Source organism: Ammodytes marinus, assembly GCF_949987685.1.
Source record: "Ammodytes marinus genome assembly, chromosome: 21".
Taxonomy (NCBI): domain Eukaryota; kingdom Metazoa; phylum Chordata; class Actinopteri; order Uranoscopiformes; family Ammodytidae; genus Ammodytes; species Ammodytes marinus.
The window spans coordinates 4,336,126-4,358,581 of record NC_137225.1 but is presented as its reverse complement, the minus strand read 5'-3'; the positions used below and the strand labels follow the sequence as shown (position 1 = coordinate 4,358,581).

The following is a 22,456-nucleotide window of genomic DNA, read 5'->3' as shown; positions in this document are numbered from 1 at the left end:
TTAGCTGAGAGGCATCTGGCAACAGGAAAAAAGGGTCACTGAAGTTCTAGACTGTTCGTTATCTCTGTTTGAATGTAACATATTGTGTAACAGAGCAACTGAAGGCCCAAAACAGACAATTGGGCCATCAAAGACACATTAGAACGTGCCCACCAATGCTGCTATAGGTGATCAGTGTGGATAATATATTCCACTTTACAATGTGTGTACACGTGGTCAAACAGTCTTCGGACGTGCATGCAATTTAAATTCTGATTTCAAAACAGCCAGGTATTCTCTGATGTTGCCAAAGTGCCTCCCCCCTTATGTGTATCCATGTGTCATTTTTTTTTTTTGGTATGCAAGTCCCGGGAGCTTGTTGAGGTTTTTCATCAAAGAGAATTGGGAAGTAGTGAAAGAGAAAAAACATGAATTGTCTTTCTTTTCGTTTGAAGTTATTTAGTGAATCAAAATGGCGATGTTCAGTGCTGTGCATCAACGGACAATTGCATAAAATTTAACCTGTTTAAACTTTACTCACATTGCACTGGGCCACAAGGTGTCTTTTGAGTCTCTGAGTAGTGCTGGACCATGCCTGACAATAAATAGCATATCGTTATGTCGTCCCACGTTTGAGTCGGTATGTGTATATGGGGCCTTCAAGAATGCTAGCTGGGCCGAGCAGGGTATTTGTTTTGGACGTTATTAGGCTTTATCAAGTACTCTGAAGTACTCAAGTATGTATCATTTGGAATCACATGTAGCAGTTTATAGTTAAACATATTTGAAGCAATATATTACATGTCATTCAGCAGACGCTTTTATCTAAAGCGACTTACAGCTAGAGCACACATTCATACAGCGATAGCAGCAGCTACAACGCAGGGTGCAAGCTAACTATCGGGAGCAATTTAGGGTTCAGTGTCTTGGCCAGGGACACTTGGAGAGGTGGCGGGGAGACGGGGGATCGAACCGCCGACCCTACATTTGCGGGTCGACCACCCTACCACAGAGAAACATCCCTCTTATACTCACAAGATTCTTGCTGCTCTAAAATGTCTTACCCTCATGGTTAAAAGCACCTATTGGAAGTCACTTTGGATAAAAGCATCAAGTAAAGAAAATGTCATGTATAAAATGTAGCTTTCAATAAAACCTAGACAAGGCTTCTTCTCAGCAGACTGAGGAAATTCTGTTTTATTTGTTTCCTCAAGCACTTGGATGGCTGAAATCACTTATCAGGAAAGGAGAAGTTGTGCATTGAAAAACAATGAAACATTGCAAAGGAAACAGAACTCAACCACAGCTTCAGATATACAGTATGTGCTTACAGAATGTGTTTTACCACTGGATGTGTTTTTTTTATGGACTAACAAATCCACCGGTGCATTTTTCATCACTTTACAAGTAGCAAAGAAACTAAATGGATAAAAGACTTTAGAGAGTACATTTCAATAACCTAATATCTGAAATGTTTTGTAAGCCAGCCGTTTCGACAGAAAAGAGAGTGGTTCTGCATCAGCAATGCAGAGCAGTGAGCCTGGCTCCTCTGACATACTAACTCAGCCTTTGATATGTAAGCAGAAGTTTCTAACTGTCTCTCTCTATTTCTCCTACTTCTCTTTACCTCCCCACCCCATACCCGCTTTCTTTTCTTTTCTTCCGTCAGGGCGAAGTGGGACCCAGGGGATGGAAAGGAGAGGTTTGTCGAATTAGACTGTGCGGTATTAGATATAATCCATTCGGTCTTATTCTGCACCACATTGGGAAGCCCTGTCAAGCCTGCACGCCCGCTATAGAAGACTTACAGACCTTACCTCCAGGCCTAGGGGAAATCTGGCTCCCTGGGCAATAATATACATCACAAAAGCCCCTCTTTTCTAAAGGCACACACATCTGAAATATCAAACACACCATGTACTGTCTACAGAATCACAATTTATGGAGATATAGCCTCCCCTCAGTTGTCCAACTGCTGTTCCATTTGTAGACTATCATTTGATACATGCCCATACTGTATACACATGCTTTTTGATGGCTCACAAAAGAAACTGTGGAAGCTTTAGAATGTGGTGTATAGATTACATTGATTGAATTAATTTGCATCAACCCCCTGACCCTGACAGGGTCTGAAGCTACATGTGTCACACATGAAGTCAGCAGGCTCACTAGTTGATAATCCGTGTAGATCACATGGGAATACGGATACAGCCATGTTCTGTATAACAAACCTAATATGCTAAATGCACTTTTTCAGGGTTTGTCAACATTTATATGGGTCTAAACCACGCCCCCTCATTACCAACCTAATTTAGCACTACCTCCACTTGTGAAAAGCCACACCCCCAGATCCCCCTCAATCTAACTGGAAGTTAAATTAAAACATGCAGATAGATTCAGGGCCAATCACCGCAGACTGGGCTATTTTTGGAAGGCAGGGCGTAAAGAGAGGCTCTTAAACTGAGTGTTTCAGACAGAGGCTGAAAAAACGGGTATTCAGCAATGGCAAAACCATCCGAATAGTTTCAATTAAAATCCCAAATTGCAATTTTGAACGTTATTAGCATAATATGTGATCTTTAAAATAATAACCTGCACCCCCTCAAACAAAAATAACCTAGTCAGTAAATGCTATGCCCCTTAAAGTTGGTACAAAATTGACACAACTTTACAATGAGCAGTAAGCTACTTTGACGGACAGGCCTGCCGTACCGAGTTATATTTGTTCAGCAATGTAAATCTCATGTACTGTATGAGATACAGTAGCATCAATTGGTAAATTAATGTAAAATAAACCCTTTTTCTAATCTGGGATTTTCTGTCCTTTTCCAGAAAGGAGTGACAGGTGACGTAGGCCCCAGGGGGTCTGAAGGAAAGAAAGGGGACTTGGGTCATACGGGGACTGTTGGTCCCAGGGGATCTCGTGGACAGGATGGGTTGCCAGGACAACCGGGACAACCAGGATACCCCGGGAAACCTGTAAGTGAACCCTCCACCTAACCATCACCTCAGAGGGAAAATAGAGAAAGGGAAAATGGACTGATAGAAAACAGTCAGTGATTTCCTGTCTGGGTTGGGGAGTGATGTCTGGGAGTAATGGGGAGGGCGGCTGTCAGTGTGTGTGGGCCACGTGAAGACGGATAATGGGGGCATTGAGAGGATCCTGTAAATCCGCAGGCACACTCAATCACAGGTTGAGCCAGCATGCTTTACCCTGCGTACCTGAGTTGTTTCAGCTGAATTCAAAGTGTAATTGTGTGTTGCAGGGCAAGCCTCCCTCAGATGAACATCTTCTAAAGCTCTGCACTGATGTCCTGCGTAGTAAGTATCTTGTTTGTTTTGATGCTAGAGAGCGTTTGAGAAGGAAGAGTAGGATAGCCAGGGTGTGAGTCTCCCCACACAACTAAAACGGATGTTATCAGATGTTGAGTTGCATAAATCAAACCAGTGGCAAACTAGATTATCTGGTGAACATCTTAAGTGATTACTCGTCTTGTAAAAGAAAAAAACAATCAATATATAATAATGGATAGTTTGAGTTGATACACTGTAAATGTAAATGATCTACCAAGTCATTAACTGTGTACGTGCTAAAGATGTTTTTAGATGTCTGAAGCTAAACTACGGTATGGGCGCTTTCTATTTTTACTTTCCTCACTCACGTCTATTCTAGATGTCATAGCTCCTCCCAACAGTGATTCAATGCAAAAGAAGCAACGATGGAGAAATAACTATTTTTTTTTTCTTCTAGTTTTTTGGACTTAATGGTATTGACATGGTCTTTATTTTGTTTTATGGAATGACCATACATACATTTTCCAATAATGTTTTCTATATACAGTACACATTTATAAGACACAGACTGAATTAATGAATAGAATGTATGTATAAATGCAGATTTTAACAAAAACATCTGATTTCTGACTGACACATTTATCATGTTGGTGGTGATCAGAGCCTTTTCTCAACATCAGTGACCTGATAGACATAACAGAAATATGCCGTGCAAATCTATAATTGGTTCATGGATGGCTACATGTATAATGAGTATGGATTTTTTTTACAAGACTGATAATAGCTGCGACTATGCTGCTATGAATGATAAATGTGTGGAGCCCATCACTTTCTCTAAATTAGCAAAAGTGAACTTATTAAAGCAAGTCTTTTGTATAATTTATGTCTGTCTTATTTCTACTTTATGTAGAAGAAGAAGAAAAAAACAGTAACACATGAATACCATGAATTTGGGGTGAGGTTATTTCTGTCTCCGCAGGTAGTGGTCTCAATTTGAAGTGATGCTCCAAATATATGCAAATATATTGGCCAATTTCTCAGTGTAGCTGTAATTGGGACACCCTCCATTATGGTCGACCTTGATCGATTTCTAGGTCATGGGCTGGATGAACAAGGATTTGAAGGTGCATAATTAGCTGAATGGAAAAGCGCCAAATGAAGCACCATATGGGTTGCAGATTCCCTGTCATCTAACAGGAGAACTCCGTAGAGGTTTGAAATCCTGAATATATCACTGAAATGGTCATTTTTAAATAAAGATAGACAGATAATAGCATTTTGAGATCATTGCCATTGCCTGGCACCTGCACTCACGAGGCCTAAACAAATTAACAAATAATGTTTATAGACACTGCAGACAGCCTATGTGTGGCATCGGTATTTGAAAACCCATATCGTACTATAAAACTATAAAACTAGTTTTGGATAGGGATTACCCAGCACCTTCTATCTTTGCCCTGCAGATCAACTTCCAGCACTGCTCCAGAGCCTGGCCCCCCCGGCTCGATGTGAACCCTGCCAGACTGTGAAGGGCCCCCCAGGGGAGCCGGGAACACCAGGACACAAAGGATCCATGGGAACTCAGGGCTACCCCGGCAGGAGGGGCACCCAAGGTTACCCAGGGTCTCCTGGAATTCAGGGTCCCGCGGGGCTTAAAGGTGATGTGACCCATTGTGTTGGATTTTTAAAGGAAAAACATCAAAACCTATTTTATGCTCACTTTTAAAGGTCAACTAGAATGCACAATGCACATTTTCATGATTGTCAATATCAATCTAGAGACTCCTAAAGTACCAGTAAAAAACAAATGTCTTTTTTTCTCTACCGCCACCTTTCTGAAAACCACTTCCTCCACCTGTGATTAGCACTCCCTCAGTTATCCTTAAACTAACTGGCAGGTAGATACAAACCGGAAGTTCGATTCAGGGCCAACCAAGTAGCCTGGGCTTTTTAGCAGCTGGGGCTGAGACCGGCTTTTAAAGAGACAGGTTCACAGATGGCGCGTTTCAGACAAGCCCCAACCTCAGCGATTTTTACCGGCATCCAATAAGGAAGCGACCTACAACTGTAGTAACCAGAAAGTGCCACTGGGGGTGGCGCCAAGAAGAGCAGTTTTTCTTTGACTCACTTGTTAGATAGGCCGTTTTCAAAGTCTTATTAAACCTATTTACAGCCTGGGCCACAAAACCATTTTAGTCTGTACGTTTAGGTCATATCTCCATGACAACACTGAGGGGGGTGAATTTTTTTGGCCCACGCTAGTTTTTATTCTTTTGGAGGTTAAAATGTATTGGCGCGATTTCTTGAGTGACAGCTCTCCGCCCGTTGTCCCTCACTTTGCCTCGGAGGTATATGTCAGCTATCTCCCTCCCCCCAACGTGACGTCGATTCCCCTTTTCGGCAAGAGGAGTGAGGCGGAGTAAAAATCTCACAAGATGGCGACGCGCACAAACCAGGATTATTGGATGCCGTGTGAATAACTGAGGTCAGCCCGGATGCTACATCCATATTATTTACTATCTATGGTTTCAGACAGAGGCTGAACAAAGGCAATTCAGCAATGGCACCACGAGAAATAAAAATCCATGAAAACATTTTCTATTAGAAACCCAAATTAAATTTTTTGACACTGAAAATGAGTATAATATATGTCCTTTAAGAAAGTGGTGTCTGATCTACTGTCTGACGCGATGAACAGAACCTCTCATTCTGTTTCTTTACCCTCCATGAAAACACAACAATAGATAAAATCACTTCATGAACAAGAGCTAGGACACAGTGTATCGCTGCTTCCATCAACGATTAAAATCAAAACAGTGTCGACGAGTAACGAATTGGATGTTTCGATGTTCACTGTACCCAATAAAACAATATCATTAAACAAGTGAACATCAGCAAAAGTCAGCAGAGCAAAAGACAACAAATACAAAATGCAAAGCCATCTCATTGAGCTCTCTTTTGTTTATCATCACTTCGAGACAGGAAGTGGCTAATCAGCTGTGAAATATGCCAAACTGTACCACTCAATCTCTATATACAGTTTCCACTTGTTATGTCAGGGTTTTTTACGGCTAAAAGACTGAAAGCTGGACTGGAGTTTTATCAGAAAAGATGCGTCTCAAACTGGGGAAATGGCGTTTTAAAGAGAAGTGGAAATTTGCCAGACAGAGACGGTGTAATGAACAACTCTATCAAGTTAGATTGTTGGTAGTGTAGGATCCAGCATTTTGGAGCTTTTATAGTCACATTAAAATAAAATCCAAATATTTAAATGAATACCACCGATTCAACTCGTTTTAAAAGGACTTTTAAGCTATCTGATCAGTTTTATTATACAGCCCAATATCACAAATAGCCATTTGCCTGAGTTGGTTTTACAATCTGTATTTGTTTGTTTCTGTTTTCACATGAGAACAAACCTCTTTGGGGTAATGTGGGAACCCTCTCATGTTGGAATAGAGTGTTTTTCTTGTCCTACCAATTTCTGCGGATATTACTGAATGCAGCATTAGCATTTATTTTACTGTAGTTCACCGTTGTTTACGAAGAGGATATATAATTAATTAGAATGAAGGACGATTGAACTTGATTCTTGGTCACCGAGGCCAGGCTATATGGAAATTTTTGAAAATAGATATGATAATAAAGGAGATACACACAGTTAAAAAATTATCCAGGCTAAAATATTAGTGACATAAACTGCTGCAGTATTACTGTGTAAGATACTGCTGCGTACTCTTCCACGAAACTGGACATAGCTTAGAGGGAACAATAACCTTTAGGTTCCCACAGATTTTCAATCTGACAGTTCATTTATAGGAGCTACAGGATAATGGCTTTTTAAAGCAGACATATGATGTCCCCAGGTGACATGGGAACAAGAGGGCTCAAAGGAAGCAAAGGAGAAGGTTACAGTGGACCTCCAGGACCAGCTGGACTGCCAGGTATGTAAAGAGCCCGCCTCACAGCCTTTTCTGAAACGTCTTCATCCATTCCGCCATTTTGTGAAGTTAGCACTATTTAAACATCCTAACCACGGTATTCCAACATCTCAGCTTTCAGATCTTTGCACGAGTGCATCTTTAACCAAAATGCTGTTCCATTTGTAGACTATCATTTGATACAAGAGTGTTTTAGTGCGTCATTTCTAATAGATATGTTGGAGGACCCTGTTTGGACCAAATGCTCATGGAGTAATTAGCAGAAGACTTACCCTGCATTCCAATACCCGTTCAACATGCTCTCGTTCACTTGCCCTCGGGGGAATCCCCGCCGCCATCATAAGTGTCGTTCCAATTGTCTGGAAACTGAAGTGAACTTGGTGAGATAGACCCTCGGAGGGCTGAGTGATCGAGTGAACATCCATGGTCACTCCGAGGTGGATATCACCCACAGTGCATTGCAGTTCGTCTTCTTCTTCTCCTTTTATTTTCCGGTAGACTGTATGCTTTTAGGGACATCGCGGCCACCCACAGGACAAATATATATATAAATATAGTCCAAAACGCCTCAATTAGCCTATCCTATTCCCATAGGAACAATCCAGTGGATGTATTGCAGTTTACACATTGCTGATATAACACCTACTAACTAACAGAAATAAGAAAATACGTCGGAGCAAACCATTTACATGTGTAAGTAACAATATCTTGATAATCTGAGTTACCATGTCGAAATTCAATGTTTGTTATGCTATGGAAATGGCTTTCTGCAATATAGGCTACCTTAGCAGAATGTTATAATTCTGTATTATTTGCATTCAGAACTACCTATGTAGACTGACGGTCCATTGCGACTACAAGGGCAAGTGGGTTCCATTTAAATCCCCTGCTCCTCCTCCCCCCCAATCTCCCTCCGCGCTCCAAGTTCCCTCTGTGCAACATATGCTGGTACGTCATACCAAGGGCTGAGGGTAAATGAACGAGGGGAATGCAGCTTGTGTCATAGTTTGGTAGTTGGGGTGAAGGAGAAGAAAGGGCGAGATAAAGAGTGCTGTATTCATCTGTGGAAGCGAAAATATAATATATCTAGCATGTGCTATTTTTAGGTCATGGAGCATGAGCCATGATCACATGTAATGGAACCTTGAACTTTATTTCTATACATGAGGGAGACATACGACTAAAGCTGTGCAAACACTGTACGATTGTATCCCATTATTGACCTGATTTCAGTGCCTTTTTTCTCACTGCCCTGTGCTATGTGGCAAACAGAGCGCCTGAAAATGCCATAGTGATAAGATAAATAAAGGATCTGTACATTTTTAAGAGCATAGCTGACGTAAGATATCAAGTAAACAACAGTAGAAGTGGCTAGCTGTCCTCCAATTCTAGCTGCAACTTCTTTCTTGATGTTAGCATTGTTGCTAGTAAGCGAACTTGACTTTGAGCTATCAAACCAAGCCTCCAGGATCAGCACCAGCTTCCTATGCAACCACGGGCTTAGCAGCTAAAACAGCCGTAGTGAAACAGACTTTGAGCAGTTTAGATTCTGCCTCCGAAAGGGCCCCGTTCATGGCTCCGTCAATGAAACATGCTTGACTTTAATAGGTGCTCCGACTTTTCGTTCTATGTCCAAGGTTTTTTAATTACATTTTTTTCAGGTTTTTACTCGGACGAAACATGCACGTTAGTATGCTCATGTTCAAACATCACAATTTGCCACTGAGCAACTTTCCATATAAATAAAAGTTTCCAGTATAGACTTCGAGTCCTTCTTATTATAATATGTCCATGTTTCAAACAAATCTTGTCAGTTGCTAGGAAGGCTCCAGGGGCCTATACGGGCCATTTTTACACGTACAGTGTGAGTGCTCAGGTCGTGGCTGACGATGTGAGCACCTACATATTTACATTGCTGGAGATTAAATCGCACAGTTTATGCTCAGCTGAGTTTTTCCTTATCTGTCATCATCACTGCAGGGATTCAGGGTCCTCGGGGGTTCGATGGACTCGGTCACCCAGGCAACGAGGGAGTTCCCGGAAAACCAGGACCAGCAGGATATCCTGGTAAACGGGGCAGCCCTGGGTTGCCGGGTGTTTGTGATGCCTCCATGTGTTATCAGACCTACAACCTGAGGGAACATTACAGCAAAGGACCCAACATCTGAGGACAGAGCAGCATGGGGGAGGCTGCTTTTGACCTAAACACCCAAGGGTTTTGTGGAAGCGATTTACTGTATCACTGATTTACAGAAATTTGTGGGACTGTCGACTCCTTTAAGTCAACGTGTGTGTGTGTGTGTGTGTGTGTGTGTGTGTGTGTGTGTGTGTGGAGAGCAGCTGCACTAGAGGCAGAGACAACCTCATTAGTTGAGTTAAACTGGAATAGGCAGGGCATTGATTCATGACTATGGAATTCATGATCTAAGCAGTCAGCAGGCTAGCGACCTAGCTTACTGAGATACCAGACTAACAATGCTACTTTACACTTCAAACTTGCAGCGTTAGTAAGTCATATTCATACCAAGGTGGTTGTAACTGAGTTGTGTTATTTTGTGGTACTGGCAAGAAATCTAGGATTTGAAATAACATTAAAAATAGCTACCTCCTCTTTTACCTGAGTTACCCCTTATGTTTAATGTAACCAAAGACTTTGCTAACAAGACAAGGTGCTAACAGGCTAACCTCACCAGCAGTTGTATAAAATCTCAACGCAACACAAACATGCACAGTTAACTGAAAAATCTCTTCAACAAAATGTAGATAATATGAGTAAAAATTCAAGACATTTTTATAAAAACCTAATTATACGCTGGGCAAAAAAAGATAGGCCCAGTCGTTTCATTTATTTCGGACCATGATAACAAACGCATAAACCAGCACATTCTTAACAGAAGTGGACAAGCATCGGGCCCCATGCTGTGCCCTTGGCTTCACCAAATGAGATCTCTATTAAACACTAAGATTATTTCTGCCTTCAGTGCAGCTCGGCCTCAGAGAAATGATTGTATCTACAAAATGATGTGAAAAGTGTACAGTACATTCCTCACAATGGAAGAGCAGGACACACCATGTTCACATGATTATGTTGTGAAAGGTTAGCTATCAGGAAGCTTGTGCTAGATAAGATAAGAACCTTGAAAAGTTCAAAAGTTCAACAAAGGGCCTGAATGAGAGAGAGTCACTGTTCAAATGATTGACTATTGCAACTTTCACAGTTTGCAGTGCATTCTTTTACTCTTGCCCTTCTTCAAGTGTATCCAACACATAACCCCTTCTGCTGGAAAAAAACACATATTCCTATCACCTATTGTGTACACAGAGCATAAAAGGTTGTGCTAATCCATCACTGTGACACACAGGGTTGAAAGATTCTGTCACTGTCTTTTGACTTGTCACATTTATTTTCTTGTTTACCAGTATCAAATATACTTATTTTGTATTGCTTCGCCTCCGCGTGTCTGTGAGTGGATTTCCAGAAATTCTCAAATTGTGGCCTTTATTTACCTCAACTGCAGATTTATTATGCAGGCTTAGATCACTGACAGGCATTTATTTTGCGAGTCCTTCCATTTTTATAAGTATATCTGATCAAGTAAGTTATCTGATGATTAAGTAATATCTTCTGGTTTCTTGCTCTGCTCCCATTTTAATTTGCTGTTGATGCTCTTTCAGGCAGATTTCCTCATTACCTGTCCTCATAAATTCAACAGCACTAATTCCATCAATCTCTAGCAGAAAAATACTGTTTCATTCAATACATTTTTTTCAGTTTTTGTTCACTTGTCAATTCTATTCGATTTAACTTCTTTTTTTCCAGACACACATATCAGTATAAGTATAAAAACACAAAATATAACAAACAAAGTTATATTAATTGCAGTGCACAAGTTCACATTAAACTCAAACACATATAAACAAGTTACGGTCATTGAAACAATGAGATATCCTGCAATGATGTTTTACAGTAAAGGTCACCATTATGAAATCCACTTTTACATGGTTTATCAACAGTAACTTGTGTCCCCGGTTTGACTAGAGACTCCCACAGTATAAGAAAAAAACACTCTCTCTTCTTTTCTCCAGTTCTCTGAAATCCTTTAGTCATTAGGAGCCCCTCACCCCCCCCCCCTCCCACAAGCATCACATGAGACAAAAACACATGCAATAATAAGCAGTAAAACAATGCAGTGACAAGCAGAAAGACAAAAATTATATTTCGTTTACCATTTTCTTAAAGTATTGGTTCGATAATGGGAAATGTCCCAATTTTCCAAGAAGAGAGCCTTAAAAAAGCTGTGTATGGTTAAATATGATAAGAGGAAAACAAAAGTCTTGGAACCCATCCCATAAGTCCTTGTTGTGTAGCAAACGGGCAAGCAACTCTTTCTGGGGCACAGACTTTGATACCAGTTTCCAAAAATGTTTTTTGTTGCTCTAAAATGTAGTTTGACCTGTCAAAGCAAGGGTAAACTTAGAAGGTTCCAAAGTATCACTGTTGTGAGTGAGTAGTGGTGTATAAAGTCTCAAGAAGAGGGAAGATTTCAGGTGCAAATTAAACCAATAGTCCTGCTGTGTTAGTGGTGCTTTTAGAGGGACTATAGGCTACTTTGTAATACTGTTGTTATTTTTTTTTACAGTGCATTTATTTCCAGATATTACTGTATGAAGACATCACACAACGTTGCTGTATGTTGTAAAATGATGTGAATAGCTTCCAGCTTTTTCACTTTCTTTGTTTTCTACCTTTATGTTATTTAAATCACATGTTTAAACAAAATTGGAAAATTGTGAAGTGATAGGTAGCAGCCTAAATAAGAAATGTATACATGTATGGTTACTGTCCTATAGTGTCTTGTAATTTTCCTCGATTTACTCCTGAAAGACATCAAAATACCATAATAAAGGTCTATCATCTTCTGACCATTAATGTGCTAAATGAATTAGTTTAGAATAAAAAGCAAAACATACAATGAACTAACGTTAGTTTATAAAGTTGCTATTTTGATTCTCAGACTGGGTTCATGGATTCATCATGCTCGTCACAGTATTCTAATAAGCCTGTGAAACCAGTTGTAAAATGCTATATATATATATATTTTTTTTTTGCTTTGTATTCAGATATACTATTAGATGCAGTATGGGAAATGTAGGCTCCAACCAGAGGTTGGTCAACACCATACCACATCTTTACTTTGAGTATGTATTTCTAACTGGAATCCTGCCTGTAACTTTTGGAAGCGCCCCTTTAGTTTAGTTAGTTTTGTTAGTTTAATCCTAACAACACATGGGACAAATTGAACCAAAGCCTTTGAGTTAAACATTTTTTTGTCCTCTACATAGTTTTGTTTCTAGAAATAAGGCTACACTCCAAATGTGCAGTAGTCATGAGTGACATTTACAACTATCATAATGTCTTTTTTAACAATGATGATGACCATATAAAAAATACATTTAACGACAAATCCTCAAACCCAAATGACAAACAGTGGCCTGTTAGTACACTGACTGTTGGTAGTAGATGGGACAAGGTCTCAGGCATCAAAGTCAACTGTTTGGTAAACCCATCCACCCACTCCCCACCTATAAGGCTCTTTGCAGCACTATATCAATGTCATGCTACTTCCGCTTTTTGCTACTGGGTAAGGCCCTGTTTCTGCTGAGTTCTATCTCACATTTAATGCTGAGACTGAGAAGGAAAAGTGTAGCTGTGGTTGGTTTTAACACAGTATCACCGGTATGCTGAAAATGCTTTTACAAAAAAAAAATTCACAAGCTATCTTATGTAAGATCTGTCATGTCTGAGTGTACCGACAACACCTACTATAAAAGGTGTTAGCTTGTCTCTAACCATTTGCGGAAAAAAGTCCATGCTGTATAAAATCTTTATACAGCATGATTTTTCCACTGAAAATGGTGACGTCATTCCTGGCATTCTGAGTTCATCTATGTAAGCGTCTTATTCTTTGAGATTACTTGGGGTTGAATTCTGGACACTTCATGAAACACAACACTTGGTTTTAGTTGCCTTATGTCTATTCTCTGTATTTGTAGTGTATTCAATTCATAACCTTATCAAAGTCTAACATCTGTAAATGCTGGAAAAAAAGGCAATGTTTACAATGTTTTTTTTTTTAAGATATTTTTTGGGCATTTTTAAGCTTTTTATTGATAGTGTAGAGACAGAGTTGAAATGGGGCAGAGAGGGGAGTGACATGCAGAGAACGACCGCGGGCTGGAATGGAACCCGAGTCCGCTGCTGGCCGAGGCCCATGGGGGGGGACGCCCTACCAACTGAGCTAAAGGCGCCCCTACTACAATGGTATTTTTATATAAATATGTTTTGTACAATTTGCAAAAACATTGCATTATTTTTTCGGTTGTAATATAATTTTATATTAAAATAAACCTTAATTATGTACCGCTGACTACTTGCTTCTTGGGCCAAGTTTTCAAGGTTGCAAACTTTATTATGATGGCCCCAATTTTTTTTTGCGTTTGTGTTGAAATCGTTACAGTGTTAACAGGCCCTCGTCATATTTTTGTGAGTACACGTTTTGGATAAATGGTACAGCTTTATTTAAACTGAGCTGTCGTACAGATCCACACTGTGTTTTGACATTGCTCTTTCTTCTTGGATCCTGTCTGGATGTTACAATGATACACCATTGGGTTCTGCGCTCTCACACATTATAATGTTAGATCTGCTTTCATACATTGGTTCGTTTAGAAACAGCTGGCTAGAAAGTTTGCAACCAAACAGGGTTTTGATTGTGGACAACACAAGCAATCGTTTCACGCGATCACTTTTGGTTTGGTTTCAAAAAGCAACTGTGCCAACCACAAATTGTATGATATTAGATACATTCCTAAGATTTCAAAAGCTCAAATTACTATTAAATCCATGAGCTGGTTGTGGACTGTTCAGGTTCAAGTTATCTTGTAAGAGATATGTTTTTATACAAGCGGTGTACATGTTTGTGCATATTATTCATGGACACATACAGTATACACACACATCAGTATGTGAGTGTGGTAGAAGTCAAACATCTTTTTAATGATTAGTCACTTCGATCAGATACAAACTGTGGTCTGCTGTGTTTGCATTGCACACATCATGGCGTTAAAAGACATGTCCTTATCATAATGTGTTGACAAATACACAGTTGATTTGCAGTCAGATAATACCAATAAGATAAATACTGTTTATATGATCTGTTCACACATAAGAAGCATTCAAGACCTGCGGTCACTCACAGGATTTTAATAGCGGTGATCCACAAAGAGTGTATGGTAGTGCTCTTTTTATGATATTGGGCGACAATATCAAAACATATATAGAATAACACCCCTTTCCTTAAGTTTATTTTTTCTTTCTTGCACTGCCGCTCCCAGATTGTTAAATGATCCCGAGTCACTATAGCAGTAAAGTGAACACACAGTGCGCACTGAGTAATTCCATCATGTGCAAGCTAATGTTCATCTCTTAGCGCGTGGACGAAGAATGGAGGGAGAAGGGTTTGCTTGTCCAAATCCCCCAGAGGCCTGTTTCAGGTAGCTGGTTTTACATACTCTGAGTTTAATCCTGCGCTCTGAGTTGGTCAACTCAGAGCGCAGGGTTGACAAGCAACTCTGGGTTTTCGGTTTCAGAACAGTGGATCAGCGTTGGGTTAATCAACTCTGAGCGTGTTCACTCTGGGTGGAGCGTGTGCATAAAAGCCATCGTCAATGGATCGCAGATAACATGATTCACCATGGAAACAGAAGAAACAAATGCTTGATCCTCCCACTTCTCCACTTCTCAAAAAAGAAAAAAAAAGAAAACTTCTCCGCTCCTCCCACTAGAGTAAGAAATATTAACGAATGAGCTTATGGAGAATAATGAACGGGGATATTGTCTCATAACTCTGATCTAATCACCTAGGCAATTCAGAAAAAACGGTGCAAAAGTTTTTTGTCAAGAGCATCATTGCTTCCGTATGAGAAGCAAGTCTATTTTAAGAATTAAGTTACGCATATCAGCAGCAACAAAATTATTAAGCTGCCGCTGCACAGCATTGCTGACAGTGTTTTATATTCGCTGTAGCCTATTATGTAGGCAAGCTATAATAGGCCTACTGTGCAGTAAACACTGTCGCTTCTTTTAAATGGGGAGTGAAAGATATTAACGTTTGACACATAAGGTGACAGTTTCCATTGTAGAGCCTGATTGTTTTATTACCAGATCCCTTGTCCTCTAGTGATCACAGTTTAAATTATTATATTATTTCTATATTCATATTGGGCTATTTAACGAGGCTTGTCTGTGACTTTGGGATGACACAAGTGAACAGTAACGATCGCGTGCAGCTGCAGAATTACATTTCAACCTGACATAAATAGCCTATGTTCAGTGGCACAGATGTTAAAAAACTCATGATGATAATAAAAATAAATAACGAGATACATACAATACAATAGGTTTATTAATCTGAATGTAGAGCATGTTCACGATGTGTAAGGTGGCCGCATATGAATGGCACGAGGGCTGAGAACAAGGCTACTGATCAGATAAATGATCGATCAAACGTAAAATCATCAGGAAATGATAAAAACATCCCGATGGAGATTTCTATGGAGTGATTTTGCTTTAAACTGTACAGGGTTGCGTTGTGACAGTGACTCTTTCTTCAGTCGGAGCTGCAGCGTAAAGTGAAAACAAACTCAGGGTAGGTCTAACCACCTCCCGAGCAGGTTAGACCCACGGCGTATGTTACCGCAGTAACTGACTCTCGGTTGCGCTGAACCTGCTTCTTGAAACGGAAAACCGAGAGTTTCCACTAACTCAGAGCGAACAAACTCTGGGTTGCCTCAAAACCAGCTACCTGAAACAGGCCTCTGACGTAGATCATTTAAGATTGTTAACGTGCCTTTTAGAACCACATTTAATATGCAAATCCCCCCACCAATTCGTGAACCTGCCACACACACACACACACACACGCTCCAGCACACAAAGACCACACACATAGACTCCTGATACCAATGTGTTTCCCAATAAACCTTGCTCTTGAAGGGATCGCTAATAATGCTCACTAGAGGGAGGCATTCAAGTTCAATCATCGACATGATTGTACCCCTTTTTCATGGCACTTTTTTTGTTTGTGGAGTGTAGAGACAGAGACATTTTGTCCATACTAAATCCCTGGCTCTGTGCACCCACTAAACATTCACCACATTCAACTTTAAATCATTCTAGGAGCTTGACTGCTGATGCTGATTAACCATTGTTTTCCTAATGCCGCCACATTAACTGGATCACGCAGTGCTCTTGAGAGATGGAGGTTAGGCTGCTAGGCTAGATTTCTTCAGAAGGGAATGGTTTCCAGAAATAGAATTTCTCTTTATAAAATCAGCAGGGAACACAATTGTATTTTGATAAATCTTTATATACTATAAATGTGATATATAATATTAATAATGTGATATACAGTTTATTCAGATTTCAGACAGAATCCCAGATGGCAGTAGCATTACTGTTAAAAGCAAAGTCAACTCGGCGAGACCACTGCATTGGGTATCATTTTAAACTTATACATTCCATCAAGAAACTTTGAAAAATTGACTACCTATTTAAACAGTGATCTTCAAGAAGTGTGCAAATTTGGCAATATCTAACTAATAAATGTACTCATTGCACATTTGCATCTCCTTAAAAACCAAAAACCTAGATGTTGGATAAAGTCATAGTTAAAATCTTCATTTAATGTTAACAAAATATTAGTGTACTAAGAATGATTATGGAAAGTTAAGTCTATGTACGTGCTTTAGAAGTTGAGATCTTTAGTCCCAAGAATTGAACGTTGAGATAATAGCCGTTAAAGATGGTTGTGAAGGAAAATACACAAAAACAAACGGACAGAGTTTAGTCAAATAAACGCCTAAATGCACATTTTGTACATTTTTATTGATACTTATATGAAATAAGATATGTTATTGAGGCAAAAATAGATTACATTTATTTTGCTTTCAGTGTCCTAACCTTAAACTATCAACACTATCTTATTTTCTCTTTTGTGATTATTTATTATTTAGGTCTCATGAGGCTCTCTTTCCTAAAGCTGCGACTGTACTGGCCGCGCGGCGAGATTACATACAAAGTCAATGTACAATGTACTAGCGCGTGGCCGCCCGTCCACCAAAGAATCGGAGTCCAACGGCGGGCAGCAGGCATTTCCGCGGTGCGTGGCCACGCCTCATTGAAGCGTGTGAATCGAAGGCGCGACCATTTGCGGTAGCCAATCAGCGTTGAGATTGCCCGGTGGCCTGCAAGACGAGGTGGGCGTGTGGAGTGAGGACATTGTGCTTCCAATACATTCTGCAAATATGTGTATTTTGCATCTGTTTAGCTGTTGGTTGTACTTTAGCAAGGTAAAGCAACCCAGCTGTGTGCTGTTCCGGAGGATAATATGAACCCAAACTCGACGGCAGTGTCCGTGTAGAATTCCAATATAGTACAGTGAAGCACCGGTGTTGTCCTCCGTCAGCCGGCACACTTTCACTTTCAGGTAGGCTGATGTCTGCCTTTATTTTTGCCGCTGAGCGAGCACACACTGCTGTTGTTAATGTATTTAGTATGTTGCTGAATTGCTGTTAATGTGTGTGTATTTGCGATTTTACAACCAGGACTAATGCTGGTAAGAGTAAAAATAAATAAATACACAGCCCATGAACTGCATGTCAGAGCCAGGTACAAACCCATAGGAACATCATGTTCAGTGCAACAGAAACACCAATAGAGAGTTGTTTAGTGCTGAAAGCTCTAACAACACACCGGAGAGAGGAAGCTGGCCTTTCCCTCACCTGCACCAAATAGGGTCAAACACAACCAGAACTACTCTGTACTTTCATTTGTGCTGCTCTGCAATATTGTTCCACACCCAGTGCCCTCTCACTGTGAACAGTTAAAAAAGAATTGCTCCAATTTTCCTCCTCTAGTCCTTTGTATTGGGTCCGCCAACCTTAACTGGCACATGTGTCATAGCCTCCAACAGTGAACCATAAAAGGCTGCAAACAACTGTTTTCTTTATTTAACAACACATCAAGCTTATGTTGATGTCCAACAGTGCCATCAGCTCAGAACTGGTAGAAACCAGTAGGGCCAAGGTACACCTATTTACTGTCCGGACAAGTCTGGCCAGAAGTGGTCTTCATGGAAGAGTTGGAAGAGTACGGCGAGGTTCAGAATGAATTTAATCAAGAAAAATAAATAAATGGATGAATAAAAATGGCTTCAGGAAAAAAACTAGATTGGACTCCTTACATTTTTTCTGTAATTTGTGTACCATTTTTCAATGTAGTTTCAAAGACTTGATTCAAAACTGCCCTGGGTATCAATTTCAGTGTACAGTTCAATTTCAGCCATTTTTGTCAGGTTCAGTGCAGATGTGTCTCAAGCTGAAAACCTTTCTTGATTTTCTTCAAAATGTTATTAAAAAAAGACGAACATAAAAAAGGTTATCCACTTCAGGTAAGCTGACCTTAAAGTGGACATATTATACTTTTTCGACTTTTATGACCTATAAACGTTGCTATAATGATTTATAGTCATATTTAACCATACTAAAGTATCAAATAATGACTTACTGTACATGCATTTAGACGTATTCCCTGCTGACCGTCTGGGATGGCTGTGCAGAGCGCTAAACAACAGGGCAGCCGGTAGAGAATTCACTTGTTCAAATCGGTTCAAATTTCCTGCAATCGTGTCGTCACGATTCCGGATTTTTCCAATTATGGTAATGCTGCAACGTGGTGGTGCGCTCCGGCCATGCCCCCACCTTCCTGCTCTAATCTGCCCGCGCGCTGCTGAAAATGTTCCGGAAGGAAGGTAACCAATCACAACAGAGGGGGGTTTGCAGGAGGGAGGGGGGGGGGGGGGGGAATGATGGCCGAAGCGCAGTGTTGACAGAGCATACTGAATTGCCCAGATGAGAGGAAGCGTTTCCCGAAAATCTATATTGTTTTTTGTGATGTGATTCGTGTCAGGTTGCTCTATAGCAGTTTTTAACAAGAAATTAAGACCAGAAAAGTAGTATAATAGGAGATCTTTAACAGTATCTTTCAAACCTCTAAATGTGTCATTTCTTACAGTAAACGCAATGTGGGAAATATGAAGTATGAACAGGGGAGTGAAGTGAGCCAGTGAGTAAGCTGTCTAGCTCAGATGTGATGAGATCACCAAATACCAAGTAAACGCTGCACCACCCTTGCGGTTTAATGACACAGTAGTGGTTACTCCTACCCATTTGGGTGCTGTGAATGAATGAATGTATTATGCGTTGGTAGTGGCCTATCATCAGTGACAATTCATTTTTTGTGGGGGAAATGAATGCCCTCCTTTTCATTTGGTTAACCACAGACAGTGATATATTCATTTCCTATGATATTAAACGTGAAACCATGCAAAGAATAAAAACCTTTTCAGTGAGGATACCAAAAGGTGAGATTACTGTGTAACACAAGATAATATAAAGGAAAGAGGTTAAAGTTTGATGCGGTAGCTGGGTTTATATGCACTACTGAGTGAAAGAGGAACAGAATGAGTAATGTTTTAGTTCATGTTACGCTGGCTATACAGAAACATAAAAGAAGCCCAGATGTGTATGTTTAAGTCACTGTAAAATCAATATATCCTCATCAGACATATAGCATTTACAGTATAATATATAAAACCTCTTGACAAACTGAAAGGAAAATGCCACCATTATTTTTGACAATAATCTATACAGTAGCTTACTCATAGTGGGTAATACTATGTATGTTCAAGCCGTCTCATGCTGCATTCATGAGAAACAATTGTGAGTTTCAGGCTTACCTAACATTCACCTACCTAAACACATCTCAAAACATTTGATACCAAATCATTCAGATTAAAATACTATGGATTAGCATATGTTTACAGTACATGATATTAATGTATAAATTATTATAATATTTATATGAGATTACTTCATGTGACAACAAGGCTGGTAAACTTGGCCAACTTTACTCGTGTCAGGGGGCGCCCTTAGCTCAGTTGGTAGGGCGTCCCCCCCATGGGCCTCGGCCAGCAGCAGACCCGGGTTCGATTCCAGCCCACGGTCGTTCTCTGCATGTCACTCCCCTCTCTGCCCCATTTCACCTCTGTCTCTAAAACTAAAAATATCTTTTAAAAAAAATGCCCTTTATGTAGCAAATCAAGTCCAATGGTGGTAGCAGGGGCGTAGCACCAAATTCTGGGCCCCTATACAAAAAGTCCTGATGGGCCCCCTGAAAGGCGGTCTTACAATACACATGGCTCTCTGAGCCAGACAACTCCACAATACATTTATTTGAGGAATGACCAAATCATTACTTTTACCGGTGTTTCCCCCAGAAAATGTCTTAGTCAAGGTGGTCACTGGCCAGGGTCACAGGAGGCGAAAATGTTGGGGTATTTTGCTCAAAGATGCCAATGCGTACTATAGAAATAAACAACTGTTTATTTGAATACAAAAATACAACAGACACTGACCTTACAGTTGTGCAATTTTGTTTGCTATGTGCAGGTAAAATTTTACGGACAGTTCAAAACACAATTAAAGAAAACTTCTACAGTTTTGGTGCAACAAGTGCAAATTCAACTGTTTAAAGTTCCTTTATGGATGGGGGGCTGTGATTATTGTGGACAATAAGCCTACTGTGATGTGATAGCCTATAATTCATTAATGGTTATTATACTTGCTACCTACTTGCTTGATTTATTTTTAAATACAAAGGTTATTGGTCGTTTTGGAACATGTCTTTCCCAATTTAAAACGTAAAAATAAAGCAGCATTGAAAATTCATAAAATAAATCTTGTTGGCCTACACTAGCATGCTGTTCTACAAATAACTCAATAGTTGAAATAATAAATACAATGTGTTTTCCCCTTAAAATGTCTAAATGCATTTCAATGACAGTAACAGTGTCTTTAAACTTACTGAAACTTGCCTAGCCCATCACTCTCATGTATTTATCAGACTTTTCTCTGCGCTGTCTGAGCTGATAGATAGGTTGTGTTGCCACAGTGATGTGGAGTCTTAAAACTGTTCTAGCTTTGCCAGCACTTATTTCTGTACAGCTAAATATCCCCATAGAAACATCGCTGCGTTTATTTTCGCCACCAGTTCAATTCAATGTCGGCTTGCTCCTGCTAACTCTCCCGCACACATGCCTTAGTCATGCGCAGGCCCCACATTCAGCTTAAAAAAAAAAAAAAAAAAATCTTTCTGATGGGCCCCCCTCTGCCTTGCTTAATTTGACACAAAATAACAGTGGCCTTGAACTTTGACGAATGATCTCCAGAAAAAAAAAAAAATCTGAGCAAACTTTGAAAAGGATCCCTCAAAGCGTTCTTGAGACATTGGGCTCAAAATATGTGAGTTCACGGTGACCTCGCCCTCTGACCTATGACTTCCAAAATCAGATAATAAATTAATCTGTGAGTTAGAGTTGACATGCAAAGTTTGAAGAAACCCTTAACCATAGTTAGCTGTTACAATAATCTTTCCCCTTAGCCTGCAGTGCTATTTTAGGTCTGAACAACTGATTAGGCTTAGTTCAGACTATACAAAGGTGTGCTGCTTAGCCTTTTAGAATACTAATGCTAGCTAAAGTGTGTCTACTCAGCACTCTGCTGTGTTCCCAAGGTCACACCGTTGTCTGGGACCCACTGGGCCTTGTCTTTATCAAACATGCTTTATAATTCTGTCTGTAATCTTCTGCAGTCGTTTGCCGTTTCGTGGCGTTGACTCGTTTAATTCTCAGCACTGTTCCAACATCCAGATGGTCATTACATTGAGAAGGATGTGATTTGAATGCCGTATTAACATGCGATGTACGCAGACGTACTTGCCCTGTCTGTGCAAATGTAAACTTCGGAACCTCAACTAAAACAGTCCAGGGAGGAGACTGTGATTAAGAGGGTGTGTTGCAGTATGTTGTGCTGTCAGGCCATCCCTCCCCCCTCCTACACATACACCAAACAGACACACACAGGAAGCACGCACGCACGCACGCACGCACACGCACACACACACACACACACACACACACACACACACACACACACACACACACACTTTTGCTGTACTTCCTCTCTGACTTATCATGGACTGACTTGAACTCAATGTGAGTCAGACAGCTGTGGCCCTCAGAGTCAGACAACAGGCAGAAGCATCTCAACCGGCCAGGTGGTAA

At 40.3% G+C, this 22,456-nt stretch overlaps 1 protein-coding gene across 1 annotated transcript in view; it reads left to right on the top strand.

Moving 5' to 3' along the window:
- LOC307267520 (uncharacterized protein) overlaps positions 1–12,138 on the top strand; it is a 67,432-nt gene extending 55,294 nt beyond the window's left edge. The window contains exons 26-31 of the mRNA XM_080049856.1: positions 1,649–1,681; positions 2,812–2,958; positions 3,246–3,300; positions 4,737–4,931; positions 7,140–7,217; positions 9,195–12,138. Coding sequence (XP_079905982.1) covers positions 1,649–1,681; positions 2,812–2,958; positions 3,246–3,300; positions 4,737–4,931; positions 7,140–7,217; positions 9,195–9,382 — 696 coding nt within the window. The 3' untranslated portion in view covers positions 9,383–12,138. The remainder of the gene's footprint in view (positions 1–1,648; positions 1,682–2,811; positions 2,959–3,245; positions 3,301–4,736; positions 4,932–7,139; positions 7,218–9,194) is intronic.
- The last annotated feature ends 10,318 nt before the right edge of the window (positions 12,139–22,456 follow it).